The 22758-nt window shown below is 43.9% G+C and overlaps 5 protein-coding genes across 5 annotated transcripts; 2 read left to right on the forward strand and 3 right to left on the reverse strand.

The window, feature by feature from the left end:
• Window positions 1-288: 288 nt before the first annotated feature.
• ACO1O0_002889 (putative secondary metabolism biosynthetic enzyme) lies at window positions 289-1488 on the reverse strand (the record flags this gene model as incomplete). Its single annotated transcript, XM_083192350.1, has 1 exon — window positions 289-1488. The coding sequence occupies one exon, from the start codon at window positions 1486-1488 to the stop codon at window positions 289-291; it is 1200 nt and encodes a 399-aa protein (XP_083051407.1).
• Window positions 1489-5884: 4396 nt separating this feature from the next.
• ACO1O0_002890 (uncharacterized protein) lies at window positions 5885-6779 on the reverse strand (the record flags this gene model as incomplete). Its single annotated transcript, XM_083192351.1, has 4 exons — window positions 5885-5999; window positions 6054-6225; window positions 6282-6677; window positions 6731-6779. The coding sequence occupies 4 exons, from the start codon at window positions 6777-6779 to the stop codon at window positions 5885-5887; spliced, it is 732 nt and encodes a 243-aa protein (XP_083051408.1).
• A 1415-nt stretch (window positions 6780-8194) lies between these two features.
• On the forward strand, window positions 8195-8734 carry ACO1O0_002891 (uncharacterized protein; the record flags this gene model as incomplete). Its single annotated transcript, XM_083192352.1, has 2 exons — window positions 8195-8244; window positions 8302-8734. 2 exons carry the CDS (start codon window positions 8195-8197, stop codon window positions 8732-8734), a joined length of 483 nt encoding a protein of 160 aa, XP_083051409.1.
• Window positions 8735-20266: 11532 nt separating this feature from the next.
• ACO1O0_002892 (uncharacterized protein) lies at window positions 20267-21091 on the reverse strand (the record flags this gene model as incomplete). The annotated part of the gene is made up of 1 exon (XM_083192353.1): window positions 20267-21091. The coding sequence occupies one exon, from the start codon at window positions 21089-21091 to the stop codon at window positions 20267-20269; it is 825 nt and encodes a 274-aa protein (XP_083051410.1).
• Window positions 21092-21792: 701 nt separating this feature from the next.
• Window positions 21793-22688, forward strand: ACO1O0_002893 (uncharacterized protein; the record flags this gene model as incomplete). The annotated part of the gene is made up of 2 exons (XM_083192354.1): window positions 21793-21839; window positions 21902-22688. The coding sequence occupies 2 exons, from the start codon at window positions 21793-21795 to the stop codon at window positions 22686-22688; spliced, it is 834 nt and encodes a 277-aa protein (XP_083051411.1).
• Between the last annotated feature and the right edge of the window lie 70 nt (window positions 22689-22758).

A 22758-nucleotide genomic window follows, 5' to 3' on the forward strand; every position in this document is an offset into this window, starting at 1 on the left:
CGCACGATAGGCCCACCGATATCTTCTCCCTCACGCTGCTTAGGACATCCAACCTGTGATTGTATGAAATTGGCAAGATACGCACGGGAAACGTCGAGGGTAAAAAGGCACCCCTTATAAGGCAGGTACAGCATGGTTTTGGACATGGAGTGGTAGCATTGAAGGACACGGCCAGATATGAAGGTACATAGCTAGTGCGCTCCCAGACATATACCAAAACCGCGCCTCCACATGGAGAGAGCTTTCCCATAGGGTATGTGACTTGACTTGCCCTTTGAAAACTGCCGCTTAAATAGAAGCCTTCCCGAGCACTTCGACGAAGAAGTCGCAGAGTCTTTTCAGTGCGCTGTCCGTGATCTGGTACTGGAATACAAGACGGCCTAGCTGAAGGTCCCTGAACAAGAGACCATACTTGACGGAAACGGGATAAAAGTCTTGGTACTTGACCCTGGAGCCCTCCAGATCAAGCCAGACGATATTAGTCTCCGTCGGCATAGACAACTTGCCACCAAGCTCTTCCCACCGGTTAGACGCATAGCGGGCCTTCTTCTGGGCCTCCCGGAGCTTTCCGCCAAGGAAGACATCATCTATCGCAATTCTTGCTGATGCCGCGATGATGCCCGTGGCTCGCATGCCACCTCCAAGAAACTTGCGACACCACTTGGCACGCTTAATGAAAGCCGGCTCTCCCGTGACGACACTGCCAAGGGGAGCACCGATACCCTTTGTGAAGCATAGCTGAATGCTGTCGAAGCACTCTCCTATCTCGCGTAGAGTGAAAGCCTCAGCAGCCACAGCTTCCCACACACGAGCGCCATCGAGATGCATATGAATAGGAGGATCTTGCGCACGTGCCCACTGGGAGATGGCACGGACATCTTCAATAGGCATGATGGTTCCACAGAGTGTGTTCTCAAGACTGATCACCCGAGTAGGTACCTCATAAATGCTTTCTCTCAAGGTTGCCTCGCGCTTGATGTCATCCACGGTAAGATGATGGCCGTTGGATGGCACTACCTGCCGCACCATAGCCCCAGAAAGGAGGGATGCGCCGCCAGATTCGAAGGTATGAAAGTGACCACGGGCATCAGCAAGGATAGAGTACGGAGGAGCGCTGAGTGCGGCCTGATGGGCAACCTGGTTACCCATGGTGCCAGACGCCACAAGTAGAGCTGCCTTGTGGCCCACAAGATCGGCCACATACTGTTCCAGAGAGTGGGTTGATGCGTCCTGGTCGGTGTCGCCATCTCCAAGGCTCGCGCCTATGATGGCTTCTAGCATAGGCCACGATGGCTTGGTAAATGTGTCCGATCTGAAGTCGTTGGAAGCCTCCTTGCTATGCGACCATGCCAAGTCGAGAGAAGAAAGATCACGGCGGAGAGTATCGGTCAACTTGAATTCATGGTGATTTGTCTTCTTGTCGCGGCTGTTGGCGATTTCGGGGTCTGCGCCCTCGAAGGCAATTGCTGAGAGCACTTGTGAAGGCATAACGAGTTTTCGAGAGCGTTTCGTACGGGGTCCGTGTTAAGGAGAATAAGCCAGCTGAATGCGTTATCACTTGACTACTCTGTTGTAAATCTTATCTGCAAAGAAGATGGGTGGCGAAGAAAATTGCTATTTGTATCCTATTATATACTCTTTACAGGAAGCTTCTCATGAGCCTTATATTGCCGTTCCAGACATTTGGTGTCTCCTGCTTGTGCAGCGACGATCATCGAGGATAGTCAACTCTTGGCGCTGCAGGTAAGCTCATCCATGACAGATGATCTTTGTAACAACGACAGACCTCCCTGCGACTCCTGCACCAAGTGCTCGCTCCTTTGGTTGTTTATTCGATTGCCGTGTCAGCTTACACCTTGCTTACACTCCCTACTCTAATCATAAGGCGGGGATGGTCTGTCAGCATCGGCATTGTTGCGGGCTTGACGGTCTCAATTCGCCGCCGGGCTCAATGGGCCATTCAACCTTCAAACGACGGGCGGTTGACGCAGGCATGACCAATGTGTGCTCAGGTGCTCAGTACTAGTACGCAGTACTGGAGGTTATACTCCAACTGGCATGACACCCTATGCCTTACGTGACATCACCCCCCCAAAACGTGGGTCTTCTATGGGTAATTTATGACCTTACCTGATATGACCCTTCTAGTGATTTGATTGCCTGGACGGAGAGGTAGTATCAGCTAAGCTATAGTGATTTTTAAAGTTATACTTAGTATTATTATAATAATAATAATAATCTTAGCTAATATATACCTACTTTATATAATTATCTAGCTTATTAAAATAGACTAAAGGTTATATTAGTAAGGTTAAAAAGTCCCTATAAGATATATATTATTAGGGGTTAAAATTAGGTAAGATATAATAGGTTATATATTTATATTTAAAGTAAGTATTATTTTATTTAGCTAAGATATTAATCTAAAGATATAAAGCCTTTTTATAATAAGTTATTATCTAAAAATATTAATTTACCGATTAAAGAAATAAAGAAAAAAAGAATTATTTATTTTCTTATCTTTAATATTAAAGGCTAAGATAAGATAATACGTTAAAGATAATAAAATAATATAGCTTAAGTATTTATAAATAAAAGGCTATATATAACTATAAAATAAAATATATAGAGGTTTATATTTATAGCTATTATAAAAATAGCCTATATAGTAATTAAAGTAGCCTTTAATATTATAATAGAAGCTTATTAAGCTTTTACCTATAATTTTAATATATATATAGTTTTTATATAAAAGATCTTATATTTCCCTTATAATAAAAGATTTCTTTAGTATTATTTTATTTTTTCTTTATTTAAATTTAATAATTAATATTATTATTAATAGAAAAGAATATTTAACTTATAAGATTAAGGGTATTATTACTTTAATCTTATTTTATACCTCTTAGGTATAAAGGGTTTATTATTAGAGGGATACTTAGAGGCTATTTTATATTAGTAAATTAATACTTAGATCTAAGAAATTAAATAGATAATATTTATAGTTAGAATAAATACTAGCTATAATAATAGCTTATATAGATTAATTAAATTAAGCATTAAATAAGAGAAAAAAGATTATTAATAAGTATATAATCAATTAAAAAAATATAAAGATAAAGATCCTTTTATAAGGCTAATAAACGCTTAAATTTATATAAAATAATATTAAGACCCCTAAAAATATAATTAATAAAATATAATAAAAAATAAAATAATCTTTATAATATAATTATTACCTTTTATATATAAGCTACTATCATTTAACTACGTATAATAATAGTACTCGTATATAGTCCGATGCGCTTTATGATGGATATTGGTTACACCGCCTTCGGACATCTCTTCAATTGATCCTTATATTCGGACTGTCAACCTATCCGTCCCTTCTTCATCGTCCCGTCGTCGCACCGCCTCATCGTACCGCACCATCTCATTCATCATCAATATGGCTGGCAAGTCCGGCAACGACAAAATTGAAACGATCCCTGCGATCGTGCAAGACGATACGCAACATGATTTGGTGCCTGCCGATAAAGGAGCTGGGGCATGGAAGTTCTTGGCGGGTAGCTTCGCCATCGAGGCCTTCATTTGGGGTTAGTTTTCGTTTTTGTTTTAGCACCAGAAGAGTCGGTTACTGATCATGGTCCAGGGTACAACATGTGTTTTGGCGTCTTCCAGGAGCATTACCTTCGCCTTGATTCATTCAAAGACGACCCTAACATTCCAGTCATTGGAACCGTTGCGACGAGCATAGTCTTTCTTGGTACCCCGTTTGCCGCTCCCCTCCTCAAGAAATATCACCGCTGGCGTCAGCTCATGGTTATCTTTGGCTCAGTCCTGTGTGTTGTCGCCTGCACCTGGGCCTCATTCGCCAATTCCATTGCCGAGCTCATCGCGAGCCAAGGTGCTCTATACGGCACCGGAGTGCTCGTTGTGTATGCTCCACTCGTGAGCCTGCTAAACGAGTGGTTCGTTGATCGGAGAGGATTTGCATATGGGGTCGTCTTTGCGGGCGGAGGCATGAGTGGGATTGGGCTGCCCTTCCTGGTTGAATGGCTGCTTGCAAGCTACGGGTATCGCACAACATTCAGGGTCCTGGCTGTCGCCGAAGCAGTGTGTGTGGCCCCTATACTACCCTTGATCAAGAGTCGCCTTCCACCTACTGGTGAAGCGACCGCCAAAGTGAGCCTTGATTTCCTCAAAAACCCTTTGTTTTGGGTCCTGTCATTGTCAAACCTGTTGCAAGGCTTCGCTATTTATGTGCCTTCCATATACTTGCCTACTTTCGCAACTGTCGCGGGTCTTTCACCTCGGATCGGAGCTCTCATATTGGCCGCCCTGAATCTAGCCTCGACCGTGGGACAGGTTGTGTTCGGTCATTTGAGTGACCGATACGACAACGTATACATCCTGGCTTTCATCACCACATTTGTTTCCGCCATTTCGTCCTTTTTCTTATGGGGCTTCGGTAGCTCTTTGGCCCCTTTACTGATACACGGCATCATATTTGGCTTTTTCGGAGGATCTTATGTGGTCTTCTGGCCCAAGTTCGCTCTCCTGTCCAAAGACCATGTCTTTCTTTACGGCATCATGGCCTTTGGCAAAGGTGTGGGTAACATCGCAACGGGTCCCATAACGTCAAGGATGTTGAACACGCCGCGATCAGAGGGCTATGGTCTGGGGACATATAAGGGTATCATCTTATACACGGGTGTTCTGTTAGTGGCATCTTCATTCGGTGTCATTGGATGGCCAATGAGAAGGCGCATAAATCGGGCCAACTCGAGAAGCGACGGGGAATCCGATCAAGAGTGAAGCAAGCCTACTTATGGGATATACATATTATTGATGGAGTTGCAAGACAGTATAAAATTGTTCAGACAAAGGGAGCTTCAGTAGGTTCACTAATAGAGAAGCGTGAACAGGTCTAACTTGAATGGCGGAAATCGATTCAAGCTACATGTAGTAACTAGAACTCGGAGCATTGGATCTGGATAATATAATCGATGGATTTTAAAATTGTCACTAAAGAGTTTTTTATTGGACTCGAAATGCAGACATCGACGAGAACAGTATGTTGTGAGAATACCTATGGATTATCTTATGCACGGCTGTCTTCAGACTGGACGGCGACTTCACGCCGCCGGAACCGCACATTTAACTCTGGTTTCCACCAGAGAAAGTGCATTTTACAAGTGTTGATCCAATCAATCTCGGGCTGAACCAACTTCATATCATATACAAACACCATTTTCGCGAGTTCCAGAGCCATTTGGCCGTAGGCGAACCTAGACCCCTGTCAGCCGTGCCTCGCACCAGTCCTTCTAGATTGTTTCCAAACTGGCAACTCACATTTTTCCGGGACAGACACGAGGTCCGAGCGAGAAAGGCTGGCTCGCATTTCTTATGTCAATATTATCGGGGTCTGTCCACCGCTCCGGCCTGAATGTGTATGGCTGGTTCCAATACCGTTCATCGTGAGTGATGGCCCATGGGGAAACGTAAATTTCGGTCTATCAATATGTTACAAAGAGACTTCGAACAAGGATAGTTTAGTTGACTCACCCCCTGTGGCACATAGTGGCCATCGATTGTGATCCCTGGAGAACTTCGTGGTGTGCCTTGGGCGGCCATGGGAAAGATCCGCAAACCTTCCTTTAGAACCGCCATGAGATAAGTTAGCTGCGTGGCAGCGTTGATGGTTATATCTCCAGCACTCTTGAAAGATGATCGAACTTCATATTCCAACTTCTTGTGCGCTTCGGGGGTTGAAAGAAGGAAATACAGGGTCGAGGTCATGGAGCTGCCACTAGTCTCTGCACCGGCCATGCTTGGGGAATACTTGTCAGCTTCCGCTATTCGGGTTGATTTGGTAAAAGACTTACGACATATTCCAAGAGTGTGCCTCCATTTCTGCTAGAGAGACTTCGCCCTTGCGTGTCTTGTCCGTTACATTCTCAAGAAAGTCATTTTGGCCCTCTTCCTTCTCAAGACGCCTATCTCACATTAGTATCTGATCGAGAAAAACGGACGGCATAAGATATACCTACGCTGTAACCTTCTCCTTGACAAACTGCAGCATTTTGTACCGAAATATGTTTGTCCACTTGGTTGGGATAACACATCCAAGCTTAACAGCAAGAGGAATGCGCCTTAAGTTATCCATGACGGTCACCGCGTGCATGAGATTCAACATCAAGTCGAGCCAAGGGTGTGAAGCTTCTTTGTCAAAAGACTCTTAGTGTCAGCGACAAGAAGTTATGGAGAATACGACTCACCTCTTTCAACGCAACCGAAAGAGTCGCCAAAAGACATATGCCCAATAATGTCGAACCCGACGTAGATGAACCACTTAGACATGTCGATGCCCTTTTCGCCAGTGCCGAGCTTTCCTAGCTTATCTATAAAGCCATCGATATGGCTTTGAATGATTGGCTCCTGTTGGGCTAACGCCTTGGCCGACAAGGCTGGTGCGAACAAAGCCCGCTTCTGTTGCGCCAGCACCGGGTCGCGTTCTGTGCCCATGGACTGTACTTCAAAACCAGCACCAAACACGGAATAGAACTCATTCTTCAAAATCTTAGCCACTCCCTTATCGTGGGGGGCGTAGATCTCAGTCCAGGCAGTTGGGGTGCAAAAAGATAATTCGTCGGGGCTCACTCGGAAGACATCCCCTGAGCGGTCGTTAGTTTAAAGCAAACTTGTATCATGGGAAAGAAAGACTTACCATATACCTTGTGACAATTTTCGATATGTCGATGGAATCGACCATCCATGGAATGAAGTAGTCGCCAAGCAAGACAAGATCTGGCAAGAAACGGGCCTGGATAGTCACGCAGGGGGTGAAAATACAGGTTGTAGACGACTTGACTAATGATGTACCCAACTAACTTTCCAAATGGTTAGAGTTGGTTCTCATCAAGGACGAATCGTCAACACCTACACCTGTCACGCACGCTATCGCGATGCTAGGCCACATGTGATGTTGTTCTATTAGCCATGGCTGAATCCGATGCAGTGCACGCGTTGCTTCGGAGAGGCGCTGATTAATGACTTTAGCGAGTAAGCCCATAGTAAAGATTCAATTAGATCCGATTTCATCGGCGGATATGACACGAATTGGTTCCTGTATGTTGGTCTAATTCAAAGAATAACCACCTCTCACAACCCACATATGGTTATACATCAGCTTAAAAGGCAACGTCACTCGGCTATACTCCCTCTCCTACTGCAGAGGTCAAGGTTTGAGCATTGTCAGCACAGTATCTAACTCAGCCGTGATTTCTTACGAAACCCCAAGCTGCTGGTGACAGGTCTATCGGAAGTATACTCTGTACCTTGAGGATGGGTGACATCGTTTACGTCAGCTTACATCTCAATATCAGGATCCCTGCTGGGCAATGCGCACCCGACACCCTTCGATAACGTCTCTGGAGTTTTTCTCGACCTCCTGGCATTAGTTTGTAGCTTTCCTTGGCATGTTGAACAGAAGCATGTTGACCGAGCAAGCTCTATCTACCTGTACTAATAGCTCACCGTGTACTCTTCGAGAGATACCCCCTCCACGTTGTCTTTTGCTCATCGCATTGGGAGACTCACTGCAAAAACTTTGACAAATTCATTTAAAATGGCCCAAGTCGACTCTACAGTTCCTCCTGATGGGGAAAATGTTTTGACCAAAGTTGCCGGCCGCTGCAGCTTGATAAGACAGGCAACTGCATCAACACACCTACCTTCGGACCTTCGCCCAACAATTCTCGCCGCTCGCAAACATAAAAACATTGACAACGTAGTCAAGCAGGTAAATGACTATTTTCTCGACAATTGGCCTTTCGAAACGCAAAAACACCGGGATGGCTTTGTCAACGAAGGTTACGCCTGGTTCGTATGCGTCAACTGTCCTCTGTCGCTTGAAGACAGAATGCACTGGGGATGTCGGCTACTCACTGTTGGATTCCTCATCGATGACCTCCTGGACTATATGTCAGTGAAGGAGGGCGTTGAGTTCAACGCAAAGGTTATTGAATGTGCTCGAGGAGCTGTGCTTCCTGACCGCCGGGTCCCGGCCCAGTTCATCATGTACGACTTATTCGAGGCTATGAGGGCCGTAGATAAGCCGCTTGCGGACGACCTTTTGTTACCTACTATCGAATTTCTTCTGGCTCAAGTGGATGGAAATCGATTGAAACCAATGACTTTGGAAGAGTACTTTTCATATCGAGACGCTGACCTAGGGAAAGGGTAAGTTCTCCATTATTCGCCATAACAAGTAGCGATGAGCTAACATGAGTAAACAAGTCTACTCACTGGAATCATGCGCTTCTGCGCTGGGCTCAGCATGACCAAGGGGGAGCTGGACTTAGTCAAGGACCTCGAGGAGAATGCAATGAAACATATCACATTTGTCAACGATATCTGCAGTTTCGAAAAGGAAGTCAGGGCTGCCGAAAACGGATACGAGCTGGGTGCAATATGCTCTTCAGTCCCAATTGTAATGGACATGTACAAGGTTGGGGAGCAGGAGGCGAAGGATATCATGTGGAATAGTGTTAGAGATTGGGAAGGAGAACATTTCGAACTTGTTGACGACATTCTACGCCGTAGATGGAGCCCAGAGCTCGTCATCTACTGCAAGGGGCTGGAGCACCAGATAGCCGGAAACGAGGCATGGAGTCTGATGACACCACGCTACAACAAAGTCGAAGTCATGCCTTTCACGGCAAGACGATGACCAAGCTACTTTTGGGATAAGCTGGGCTTTTCACTTAGTTAGATGAGCTTGTCTCTTATCAACATGGCAGAATTCGTATAACTTTCACGCCGAGTCGTAGGCTTTTCAGCTACAGATGGACAGCTCGACCCCAGAACATTGCGGAAGGACTGCGGGAAATAGACGCGCGACGCCGACATACTCACGCCAAAGCGCTCTATCTACCTATCAGATGATTGAGTGACTTTTCATACTCCGTGTCTACAAACGCAGTTTACCATATGATGTGTGAGAGGCATGCAGTAAGCTGACAATCGTCAGGACCATCTACACACTACCTGGCTGACGAGACAAGGGGTTCCCACACAGAACAGATATAAGCGACCAGAGGTGAGGCAGCTAGCAAAGTCAGCTTCCGTGTCACCAAACAAGCTCAAAGTAATCTCCAGGGTATAACACCTGGAAATCTACGTTTCGTGATGTGTTGGCTGCTTCACTGACCTTTTGTTGCATACATGTGGGTATTGACTGCTTATCCCGAGTGGGCAGCTCCAATGTCACGGCGCGTAGAGTTTCACATAAATTGGCGACATCTGAGCGGGTCGAGCTTTCCAATGTGGATTCGAAGTTCTCCAACTCCCTGACATAGATCGACTCGGCTGACTTTGAAGTCTCATGACGGTAGTCGTGCGACTCGTATTCCGACCAGTTGACCGCACTCGTTCGTAGGTTTTCCAGAAGGCCTCTTAGTCGTCGACTCCTGCTTGTTCTCTGGGCAGCACTGACGGAAGATAATTGATCAAAGTCCCCCTTGTAATACTCTGTGGCGACTTGATCAAAGTCTTCGAACCCCATTGCCGCGATGAAATCCAGAATGCGGCCCATTCTGTCTTCCGGCTGCATTTTCCGAGAGTCATAGCTGCGTCTGGGGGATTTCATCAAGGCGGAATTCGAATTCCCCAGCGATGGGTGGTTTGCCTGTTGAAGATACTCAGGGGCATCCCGGCTCTCAGGTGAATTGGGGGGTATCTCTGAGATCAAGTCTCGGCTCTGCGATGTGTACGCTCTGGCTGCCGAGCTTGAGCGACGGCCATCCACAATTTCCAGTCCACGACTCCAGGCATCTTGCATTATGGGGTGCCTATTTGCACCAGGGTTCGATTGCAAGGCCAACGTTGGTTGTAGTAAAGGTTCGGCGTTAAGATCGAAATACATGGCTTCGTCGCGAGGATCCTTGTCAGGGAGGAAATTCGAGGCCGTGAAGTCGATACTCTGTTGCTCTGTAATGGGATGATTATTCCCGTGTCTGAGAGGCGGAAGATGGCTGTCGACTCGCTTCTCCAGTTCCTCCATTCGCTCTTTCATCTTTTGTCCTAAACCCTAATTGTTAGTTCATCGGCATTACAAGGGGTTATTGGACCCTGACTGTGCTTCTTCTGAGCTTTGCGGTTTTGTACTTTGCGCCGTTCATAAGGATCGGAGATAAACTCTGAATCTAGGTCTCCGTCGTCTACACCATTGTCGGGCGTTGAGGGTACTGCCAGAGATTCCATGTCGTGTTTCTGGTTCTCTTTTCCTGTATGCGGTATGGGCTCATGAGCGAATATATAGGCTACTGATCAGCGCTGTACCAGGCGAGCAAGTAGGCTGAGAAGCACGTAAGTGCCTGGGGCTATGCTATGCAAATAGTAGGAAATACGTTGGTTGAGGGTGCATGCACCTTATTACGACGTACGGGATGAAACTTGCGACATACCCGCCCAGTGCTTGGCACGAGTTTCAACTTCCTACTGGTGAGAACTCATCAGCGACCAACATCACTCAAGGTTATCCCGGTCAGCAGTAGAAGGTCACGAAGAACCCAATTGGTCGATGATGCAGGCTTGTTCGTGGTGTGCGCACTCTGACTTCCGCAATGCATTAGTGCGGCTGATCGGACAACCCCGAGGAACTAATGTATAAAAGCCCACAGAGTACCAGGGGGTCCTCCTCGTGACATATAAAAGACACCGTCTTAGCCGTAATTTAGGCCCGCTGGGATAAGTATATTTAATCTTAATAGGTTAATCTTTTTATTCTATTAAAAAGGAAAGAATTATCTAGGATAATAAGTATAATCTAAACCTAATAATAGAATTATCTAATTAATAATATATTAAGGATACCCTCCTTTTATTACTTTTTACGAAGTTAAAAGGCTATAACCTAAGGGTTATAATAAAAAATATTAACCTATAAGGTCTTAAGACTATTTTTACTATATATATAAGATTAGTATTAATCGTATAAATAATTAATATTATATTATTCTTTTTTTATTATTAATTAAAGTATATTAATAGCTATCTTATTTTAGCTAAGCCTTAAAATTATCGGTATTATCGGCGTTATATTTTACTAAGACCTTATTATCTCGTTTATCGGCTAGGAATATATTTCTACTAGATAATACCTAGCGATAATACTAATAGCGTAGTTATCTACGCTATCCGCGTTAGTTATATACTTTATTTACTCGGAATATATATCGATCCCCCCGCGGGCTATATAAGCTATATCCCGAAGATCTATTACCCTAATCCTAGCTAAAGGTTCTATACCCTCTATTATTATACTAGCCTCGGCTAAATCCGCCTCGATAGATATATCTATTATTATTCTATTTATTATATAAAGCGCTTTATCTATATCTACCTTAAATCTAATTCGATCTATCTTATCTATTACCGTTATATCTATTATCGCGTCTATTATTATCACGCTAATTAGATATATAAAATACGTCGGATTAATTAGATACTATTATTATATTAAATATTAGGTAGTTAAGATTATTAGCGGCGTTAAGATAATAACCGATTATCTTAGTTACTAAGGGTATAAACTCCTTATATTCTTTCTATAGTAGCTATATATTAAATAAATAAGAAGGCTTAGATAATCTTATTACTTTTAATATATCGGTTCTTATTATCTACTTCTCCTTAAAGTAGGCGAGTTAATTAATAAGACTTATATCTATAATTATTTTTAGAATAAATTATTAAAGGGTAAGGTTAATCTAGGTATATAGCTATATTATCTATTATTTAGTATTATTAAACCCTATTACTTTAATTAGCTAGATATACTAGGATATTTACTAGAATATATCGATATTAATCTAATAATTATTCTTAGTATATTTAGTTTTATTAACTAAATTATTTACCTAGATTTTATTAACTTAGAAATATAAGAGTAAGGTAGCTTTAAAGTTATCGATAATCTATTAATAAAGCTATCTTTTAGCCTAGGTATATAGATTAATCTATTAGGTTTAAGCTTTACTATAAAGAAGCTAGCCTATATTAGTATATATCTATTTATCCCTCTAAGGGCTAATATTATTATTATTAATATTATCGATAAAAAGGTTAATATTTATCTAAATAATATTTATAGCTTTAATATCTCTAATACCTATTCTAGTAAAACTATTATCTTTATCTAGGTTAAAAAACCTAATCTAAGTAAGCTTCTAATTATTATAGATAGATCTATTATAGCTATTAGCGTTATCTTATATATTATAGGCTATTATCTATTAAAGGGTTAATCTAATAGCTATTAGAGGTAAAATAATAATATCGCGCCGATCTACCTATAAGGGGATAAGGTTATATATAATAGATAATTAGGAGAGGTTATATAAGAGGAACTTATAAGAATAACCTTATACGATAATACCTTATTATTATTAGAGATTAATATAATTACTTTATACCCTATAACTATAATATCGCTATAATATTATAGTTATCTTACCTTATTATACCTCTTTACTCTCCTCTATATATCTAATCCTAATAATAGCTTTAAGTAGGTTATAAAATTACTTATTAAAGAAGTTAAAAGCTTAACCTACTAAGGCTACTAAGGCTACTTTATCGGGGGTTACTAATAAGGTAACTTAAGCTTAAGCTTTTAATTACTTTATTATAGTTTAAGTAATCTACTTAATAAGGCGGGTTAAGATCTTATCTATAACTAAGATCTAAGGTTCCTTAGGGTTATTAGTTATCTTAAATATAATAACTTAACGATATATAAGAACTATTTTTAATTAAATAAACTAAACTATTAGGATAAAAGGCTTAGGAGGCTTAGGTAAATTTTAAAGAAGGGGTATTAGAAAGAGGGTTTAAACTTATCTATTTAATAATAAGAGGTTTAAAGTAGCTTAACCTAACTACCTACTAATACTTAGAATACCTTCCTTATTCCTAATAAATATATTATTATCTATTAAGGTAAAGCGATTAATAAAAGGAATTAAGGTTATTAGGGAGGTAAAATCGGTCTAGATTATACCTTAGATTATATTATCTAATATTAGGTAAAAAGGTTCTTAGTTAGGAGGGAAGGTATATAGGAGCTAATATATACTCTCTTTTTATACTAATTATAATAATAAGTTATAGATTAAGTCTAGATTAATTAACTAATCTAAGTTAAAGAATTTTATCGAATATATTTAAGTAAGAAGGAACTAATTAATCTAGTTTAAAGGGGTATTTATATTTATTATTTATATAAGTATTAGTAATACTAATACGGTAAAGGCTATCGATATCTATAAATAAGCTATACTAATCCTATATTAATATAAGAATATATTAAAAACCCTCTTATATTTAGCTTAATCGACTAAGAATATCTCGATTAGTTAATTAGCGGTAATAGGCTAGGTAATAAGCTAGTTAGCGATCTATAAATCGATTACTCCGATAATTTAAGTATATTTATATCCGGTTACTTTAAATACTAAGAGATATCTAGATTTAAATATTAGAGCTAATAACTCTATAAACTTAAATAAGGGTAAGTAATATCGATAGGGTTAGTTAGGTTAGGTAGGTTAGATAGACTAGGCGATAGTATATTAGGATAAGCGTATCCTAGGAGGTTATCTTATTTTTTACGAGGGATAGTATAGGTCTAAGCCTTAGGTAGAATTACTATTAGTTAATATAAGTAATCCGAATAGACCCTTAGATCCGGCTAATAAAGCCGGTTAAGATCCGCCCTACGGATAAATAGATTAAATATATTATTATTAATTAACTAACTAGTTTTCTATCTCTTATATACCTAGGCTATGATATTATCTAACCTACGTAACCTACGCTATATAATTATATACGCCTCCTTTATCGTAATAAAGCCCTAGGAATAATAGCGATTATACCTTAAAATAATATTAGATAGTCTAGCTAACTAATATCTACCTAATTAATCGGGTTAATCTATCTAAATAGATATAAGCTACGTCTTATCTATCTAACTAATATATATTATACCTTATAGGATTATCGCTATAACTAGACTCTACTTAGTATTCGGATCGCGATAGATACTAGCTCTATATTAGATTAAGAGCTAGAGGATATTTATATAACCTTTTATAGCCCTATAAAATAAAGGGGTATACCTTATTCTATAGGGGGTATTAACTAGTATACCGCTTTATAATAGTATATCTAGTATTTCGACGTACCCTATAATAGCTACGTAAATTAAGGGGGTATATCTATTCTCGTAGTAAGTATTAGTAGATACTCTATTCCGTAATAAGACCTTTATAACCTCGATATAGCCGCTACCCTTAAGGGTATTACCCTATATACGTTAGCTAGTATTAAATCTATACTATAGCTTACGAGGAGCTAGATAATATCGGCGTAGCCTTTACCGGCGGCGATATAGACTAGCGTAAACCTACGATCGTTCTTATACTATAAAAAGTTAATACTATATTTAACGAGTATACGTACCGTGTTAAGATTACCCTTACTAGCGGCGGATTATATAGGGGTTTATCTATCGACCGTTAGAGCGTTTAGGTTAGCCCCGTAGCGTAATAAGAGAAGGAGCGCTTCCGGGAAGTTCTTAGTAACGGCCGTATTAAGCAGAGTAAAGCTATATTTATTACTAGCTATATAATCCGCCCCGTATTATATAAGATACTCGAGGATCTCGGTATATCCGGTCACGGCGGCGGAGTAGGCAGGGGTTTATCTAATTTCGCCGGTCGCGAATATATTACCCCTATTAGTAATAAGGCGCTTAATCTCATCGAAGTCGCCTTCTTAGGCTACTATATTAAAGGGAGAAGGCCCGGTCTACTACCGTCTTCTTATTCTTCTATCGCTTACGAGTATAATAGGGGAATAGAGCCTTAATATCTACCCTTATCGGGTATCTAGAGTATAGCTAGTAGGGGAGGCATAGGAGTAACTATATCTAAGCCTCGTAGGCTATTTTATAGGGGTTAACTCGGGTACGTGCCAGAGCTCGCTATTAGGGACGGTTACTCTATAATAGCGTGGTTTTACTAGTTTTTAAGAGAATAAATAAATATAGTATCGTAAATAACCTTTCGTGTAGGGGTTTCGGTTTAGCCGTATACTTTTTTTTATACGCGCGTATTTAACGTTACGCTTCGTGCGGTAATCAGCTTAAACGGCAAAAACAGCGATATAAAAGGGTAGTCGCTATCTTTATTAAGAGTCGTTAGAATTGCGGCTGAATCTTTGGTCACTATCATGGGAGATTAGAGGTCTGAAAGTATAGGGGTTGTCGACGGATATATATAGTATGCTACTCTTTATGGAGTACAATTGATGGGAATACGGAGTACGAAGTAGACCCCACATTGCTATCTGCCCCTCTGATATGCAGCCGATCACTAAACGTGCACATTTATGGAACTGATCAACAACAATGCCTTGCGCAGAACCTCCCAAAAACCCGAAAATTTAGGCCAATCCTTACTCCCTGCGAAGTAATTACAGGACCCCCTTCCATCTTCCTCTAATCCTCGCACCCAGGCTTCCACCCATTCTCCACTACCTAGTATAGAAACACTAATGACTGTTTCTCGGTAGACGTGACTTCAGGCAGCATGGCTTTCACATCCCGCTCTGTCCTGAGCTTTAATGTCGTAGGAATCTCTATTTTGCACATGACACAAATCACGAGCATTGGCTCTCGAAGCGCATGGTGCTTCCCGTGACGGCCATATAAAACGCACTGCTGTTCCAGAGGCGAGTCTGTGGCCGTGATCCACGAGGTACCTTCAACGGATCGATTGCGGGAGGAGGGGTCAGAGCTGCCCTTCGCTCTATCTTTTTATTTGAAGAATCTAGGTCCGATGGTATCTGAACGCCAAAATCTTGCATGTGCTGCCTGACCCAGCGAGACTTGGTCTTATGAGCCCTGTTCTATCTCTCCGATGCCAACGCACTATGGTTTCACCACATTAAGGAGCTACGCGAGCCCTTCAACCATCTGCGCAGCCAAGGTGGAGCGAGAGTTACTGGAGGTGGTAGTTGACATTTGGTAGCAACCTCCACATGCCATTTCGGTTATGCCCGGATTCGATGGGACAACCTGGAGTTCATAAGTACGCCCGCAACACCTAGGCAGTCATGTAGTCGGCTTGAAAACTGCCAATGTTAGACATGACTACAATGCGTAAGTGCATAATAAAGTTCTTCCACGGCCCCAGCTTGGAAATGTCACTACACCAAGAACGCGATTTCCTCTACGGTTACATGTTCTACATAGACGTGAAAGATTGCGTGTATGTATGAGAAGCCCTCAGCCATCCAAGCATGTTTTCCAACAATTTTGAGCTAGCTAGATTTGGAGTGGCACAAATTGCACTATGCTGAGCCTGCAGATGGTAGCTGTGAAGGTCTATGTAATCATGTGGTTGAAGGATGAGTATGAGCCATGAAGCTGTGCGTTCTCAGTTGCCGCATCTTCCTACCCTTTCAGGGCTTCATAACAAGATTTGGCAGTCGGTAAATTAGCTCGGGTTGGGATAAAATCAATAGCGACTATTCGGCTAGACGCACCGTTCTTCCCCAGGAGGCCCCGCGTATGGGATGTCATACTTTGTGGAAGGTCCGCATCGCATTGCTTGACTCGCACATGAGCGACCGAACCGGCAACCGTGATCGAAGATTACAATTTTTCATCTGCATCGGTTACCATTACCCATTGCCGCGGCCATAGCAGGTTTCCCTTGGTGTCCACTTGGAACAGTACTGTGTTGTTGGTAACTACGAGACGTTTGGGAGAAAAAGACCCCTCAGCACACAAAAGCAGGATATCCATTTCGGCATATAAGTTGCATTAATATCATTCTAAACAAGCATTAAGCCAAACAACTGATATTCATAGACATTGAAAGAGTGGTGGTGGCGATTATGACTTGTTGTGCTTTTGACCTTCCGTCGTTACTGTGCCAGTCTCTTGCCGAAATTTGAAGTCTCCCCAGAAGACTTGCGAGGAGCGGGTACCGTGAGGCAGGAAACCCCGGTTGCCTTTCCAACCTCGAATATCTCTCTTTTATACTGCTTTCCTCAATGGTGAATCTTGGAGAACTTGGAGAAGGCTCAGCCAACCCAGCATGTATTATTTAAACGGCCTGAGATCAACTTCATTTCTTTTTGTTTTCTCTCCATTCTTCTATTCATATTATTTCAGTTCCATGGCCCAATACTTTGACGTTCTTGTCCTGTCCCTACCTACCATCTGTCATCTTTGTCTTTACAACCCGAAACAAACTCTACCGGTTGCTTCTTTTTCTCCTACTTTCTCCTTCTCGTCTCCCTTTTCTTCCTCTTTTTCGTCGTCGAGCTCCTCATACTCAGCAGAACACCAAAACAATTGCCTCAGACTTGCGCCGCTAGTGGGTATTTGCATTGCTCAGTCTCATCATCGGCAGCGTTTCTGTTATCCCTTGAGGTGGGTGCGCCCCTTATGAGGAAGTCTGAACTTCTGAGGGTTAAGAGCCCGACGATGATTTTTGTTATCCCTTCTTACAGGGACTGCCCACAATGTCAGCAATTGCTGACACCCTCCAAAACTATCTTCTAGGAACAGCGAAAACCTCAGCTTCGTACGACTCGGCTTTCTTGCGATTGAAGGTAAGAAGCCGTGCAACGTACTGAAAGTTACATCATTGGTTAACGCTGCCTTTGATCCCAGCTCAGCCACCTTCCGATCACTCGATCTCGGCTGTGCCAACATGCCGTATCGCATTCTAAAGAACAAGAACAAACAAAAGAAAAGCACCCAATTTGCCCCCGCGACTCCATCCACACGCCAGAAGAGTTCCAATCAGCCACTTGGCTTGTCCGGTTGAAAAGGTGGCCACCGAGGCACCTCCCAGCCGCATGGTCAGGATTTGGTCTGGATCTGGATGGAAGTGCATGGGACGGAAATAAATGCGGATGTGTTGGGTTTTGCAGCGAAATTGTCATGGCTAAGGAAGGGCTTGAGCGACAGAAAAAGGGAATCGTGTAGCGAAGTCCAAAGAGCATAACAATCAATCGAAGCAGGCCTCTGATGTTGTGAAGCAACAAAGAGACTTCAGTTTCTAACAGTTAGTGATGATAGCAAGCCTTTAATGCAGCTTGTATTAGCCGTGTTGGTATAATACTGAAAGAAATGAAATCTTTTGTCATATTTGGACGAAAACGGGTGTGATCGGCTTCCTGGCTAGGACGGAACGCTTTAGCAGAAAAAATGAAACCATAGGTGAATGATTTAATTGTTAGATGGGGTGGGGGGCTGAGGAAAGAAAAATAAAATAGGGAAAAGGGTGGAAGGCAGGGGAAGGCGAGTAGCCATGAGATACTAGCATGCAGGTGTTTGCCACGTCGGCCTCTTCCAGTGGATACCAGGTAGGTTGTCTGGTAAATGTTGAGCTTGAAAGGGGCCATCAGCCAACAAAAAAAGGATTCTCAGCCGGGAGTATATCCCCTCGCCCCCCCACTCCTGAGTAGAACTCCATGTGAACATGATGCCTCAGACTTGCGCCGCCAGGTGGCACTTGCGCTGCTTAGCCTCATCATTGGCAACTTTTGTGTTATCCCTCCTATGTGGGCCGGCCCCTAATGGGAAAGTTCGAACTTTTGTGTTACCCCTGAATTAGAAGAACAGAAGAGAGAGAGAGAAAGACACAACAAAAGAGGAGCCATCAGATATTTGTAGCTGTGTCCTCCCATGTTGGCGTCTTCTAGTAGAAATTTGGGGATTCTGTCCTGTTGGGAACTTTATTTTAGCCTTTCCAGTTGGTGGAAACTTCACGATGGCTTGCATAATACACATGGCATTTGCTTCTGGAACACGTGAAACTAACTAGGACCATATGGGGCATAACATGTGCTGTAAGGGATGGGAGCATGGGGCTCTAGCGAAGCGTATATGCCACCCTGTGATCTATGAGTACGAGGCCGTATAGATAGCCATGTTATTCACTAGTAAGGAGATTTTGAGCACGTACCCATTTGGCTATGGGCCAGATGGGTAGTGGCTGTGGCTGGTAGAGGTGTTAGCCGTGGCTTCAGCCCTGTTGGGGCCTCACGATTACATTCAGAATTATTATTGAATTTCTCTAGTTGCAAAGCACGTGTTAAAGTAGTAGAGAACTGATTGTGGTGAAAGGAAGCAGTAGCGCAGCTTCTCCTTCTGACTAAAATAAGCTATACTAGTGCTTTAGGCAGTTGTCCGGGACCCGTCAGGCGTCAGAAGTCGGGTTCGCGATGAGGGTGAACAGGTATGGTGAGTCAGGATAACAGCGATATCTGTTGAACTACAGTGATGGGGTCGTAAAGCGACTGTGTTGATCTCCAGAGGCTTGATTTGCTAGGTTGCTTGGACATCGCACCCGCTGTCTCGGATAGCGGGCCACTTTTAGAGCCTGTTTCGTCATGTGATGATATTCAAGTCCATGACGGATACTGGTTGTAGAAAGTATTAAGACTCTCTATTTCTATCAACTCAACGACTCATAGTTGCTTCCTAAGGTTATTCGTTGATGATGGTAGGAATATAGGTTTGTGGATTATAGCGCCGCTCCTTTACTTATGAAACCATTTGTAGTAGGTAGCCTGGGTCAAGATGGAATATAACCTATCTGGAGGAGCGGTGGTGCCTTAGATAGTCGCCTAGAGGTAGGTCCAAAATCCATGCGACAGTGCTGGGGGACTTGAATTAACGTAGATAAAACCGTGGCTGGAGTTAAGATACTCGGGATTCTAGCTCTTCCTCTTTTCGAGATACGGGTGGTTGTTCAGCAAGTCTGACTCCCCATGGTATATTTTCGAGAATATGGGATTCCAAGGAAAAATAACCATTTCTTCTTGAATATTTACATGAGGTAAATGCATACAAACAATAATATTATCTCAGTCGATATATGTCTACATAGTAGCCAGAAATCCAAGCAGAGATGATTCATTATCAGGCCTAGAGCGATATCCGTATCTTTGAAAATGCGGTCGTCGTGTAGTACTGTGCGCATGCTACATGTACTCAGGTGGGCATCTCGTGCACACAACCCTCCTGTCATCGGCCCTTGAATATAACTCTGCAGCCAGCTCCCTCGAGTCAGATTCTACAATCTCCCTGTTTGCCCCCCCTGGTGCCTGTGTAAGCTACCTAGAATAGGTAGCTTCATGGCATTGTAATTCAAAAGGTGCATCTGAGGAATTACTAGTACTCAAAGTCCTGCCCCTCCTCCTCCTCCTCCTCCTCCTCCTCCTCCTCCTCCTCATAATCACCACATTCTTGTAATTCCGAAGCTAGGCTTCGAAACTGCTTTGGGCTATTCGAATCAGTAGGACTCGCTATTCCAACTTCTGAGCACCTGTCCTCTGACTCCTCCTCTTTATCAGCCGCCAGGTCAGGCCATGCCTGATCCTTCTCCAAATGAGGAGCCTGGGCCTCTTGTATCTTTTTTATCATCGCCACCCTCTCCTCACACAACGTTTCAATAGCACTCCTAAATGCCCTGTTCTGTATCTCCATGCCGTCCTTTTCCCTCAAGAGCTCTACCACCTCGGCTTTGGCCTCTCGCCATCGCCTCTCCATGCTCTTTACCTTCTCCATAGCCTCCCTAGCCTCCTGTTTATGGCACTTCCACTCCTCTTCGGACACAACGTTCTTAGCGGCGAGAAGCTTGTTCTGCTTCATCAGGTCACACGCCGTTTGGTATGCCAATATGGAGTAGGCATGAATCTCGCGTAGATCTTCCTCCAGCGCTTCGCCCCTAGAGACCTGCTCATCGTACGCCCTGCATACCTCGGGGTACCAGTGTTGAAACCAGGAGACCTGTTGCGACCAGCGGCTCTCGCCCTGCTGCAGCCGCTCAATCTCAGCACTCTGCGTCTCGCAGCGGCGCCGGCAAATATCGAGACCAGTGCTATTGATTACGTCTTTGAGACGATCTTGGCTAGGGTTTGGGACCCCAGAAGATCCATACTCTGGAAGAAAGGAGCCGATTACGAGGCATGCAAAGAACGTTGTCAGATCGTCCATTTCGGGATTGGAGGTGGTCAGAGTGGGTTGTTCTGCAATGGTATGAAGCTGGAGCAAAGATGGATACGACAGTTTTTGGTACTGTGAAATATATATAGCATGAACAACTACTATTATGTGGTAGTTAGTTCATTAGTTTTAGAACCTTGTTGTTCATGTGGTTTGATTTGTGTTTGGTATCGCATGGGAACACTGCTTAGAAGAGACCGCAGAAAACGCAGAGAACAGTGTGTCAATCATATGAAACGCTGCTGCTACCCCAAATCACCTCATACATGGAACAATGGCAATCCTTCGTCTCGTTGGATTCCGGGCGTTCTCTAGGCCACAAAGCTTTTGGACGATTTGATGTTGCGATGTGGTGTCCAGGTGGGGTGGTTTTAACTCCGGGTTGGCGGGCGCTCCCGCACGTCCTCATGGATGAGCCGCCACAACGATTTAGGAAATACACATCTTCACTCTTCACCCACTGTTCGTAAACCAGGATCAACACTACCGTCACAATGGGGCGACGCCTACCCTGGAAAACTTCCGAGCCTGAGCTCCCCGTCAAGGCGGAGAGTCCACGCACCCCAAAGCTCAAACTACCCATCTCTCTCCCGCCATCATCGCGACCGCGTCGCGTCGCAGACTCATGTACGCCTCAAATCTATCCTCATCGCAAACATCACAGACACTCATTTCCTCCAGCCCCAAATCGCATGCGCAGCCCCTCTACATCTCCCCCGCCCGAGCCACCCAGGGAACAGTGAGTCCCAAGTTCCCTCCCGTCCGCCACCGTCATGCTTGCTCACCCTGCCCGTGCCACAGGTTCATGATCGCTAGCGATGACAGGTACCGCATGGTCGAGGACGAGTTCCTCCACGTCGCCCAGCGCTTCACCACGCACCTCCACCGCGCCGAGTACAACCGCCTCAAGGCGTTGGCCAAGTCCCAGAACGCCGCCGCCATCCGCGCCATCGAGCGCCCCGTCGTCGGGCCCCCAACCCACATCTCCAGGAACCGCCGCGACGCCCTCGGCCGCGCCGCCAGACAGCGCACCCTCACCGGTCAGGATGATGATGAGTCCTCGCCCTGGATGGCAAGGGGGCTGCGTGGTCTGATGGAGAGCCCCAGGAGGGAGGCCAGGACGATACGGTCGTACGCCGTGACGGCGCCGAGCACCAGGGCTGCCGCCGGGTTTGGGTCGCGCGTGGCGAGCCCAGCGCTGAACGGCCGAGGTGGTGGTTCAGGTGTGAAGCGCCAGGTCAAAGACGAGTCCGATGAAACGAGCGGCGATAGCGATCTGGGCAGTCCCACACCGAAGTCTACAACAACAGGCACCAGGAGGGCCAACACTTTCCAGACAGCACAGACAACAGATCAACCTCTGAAGCTGATCAACCGGGCCGAATCGGAACCGAATCTTAAACGGCCCTCACGTTCTAGTAACTCGGAGAGGCCAAAGCTCGAGCAAGAAAATTATGACGATGACTACGACGACCCATTTGACATCAAGAGGCGAAAGATACGGCGGGCAAAATCCAGGGAGCAGATTCAGAAGCCTCCGGACGCCTCTCGGGCCGCCTCACCAGATTTGATACCCTCCTTCTTATAATGCAGTAACGAGTACTTCACGAGACATGAATTGACAAGATCATAAGTTATTTTTCATTCCGTCGACCCAA

The sequence above is a fragment of the Amphichorda felina genome, assembly GCF_050947745.1.
Source record: "Amphichorda felina strain 45539 chromosome Unknown scaffold_3, whole genome shotgun sequence".
Classification (NCBI taxonomy): Eukaryota; Fungi; Ascomycota; class Sordariomycetes; order Hypocreales; family Bionectriaceae; genus Amphichorda; species Amphichorda felina.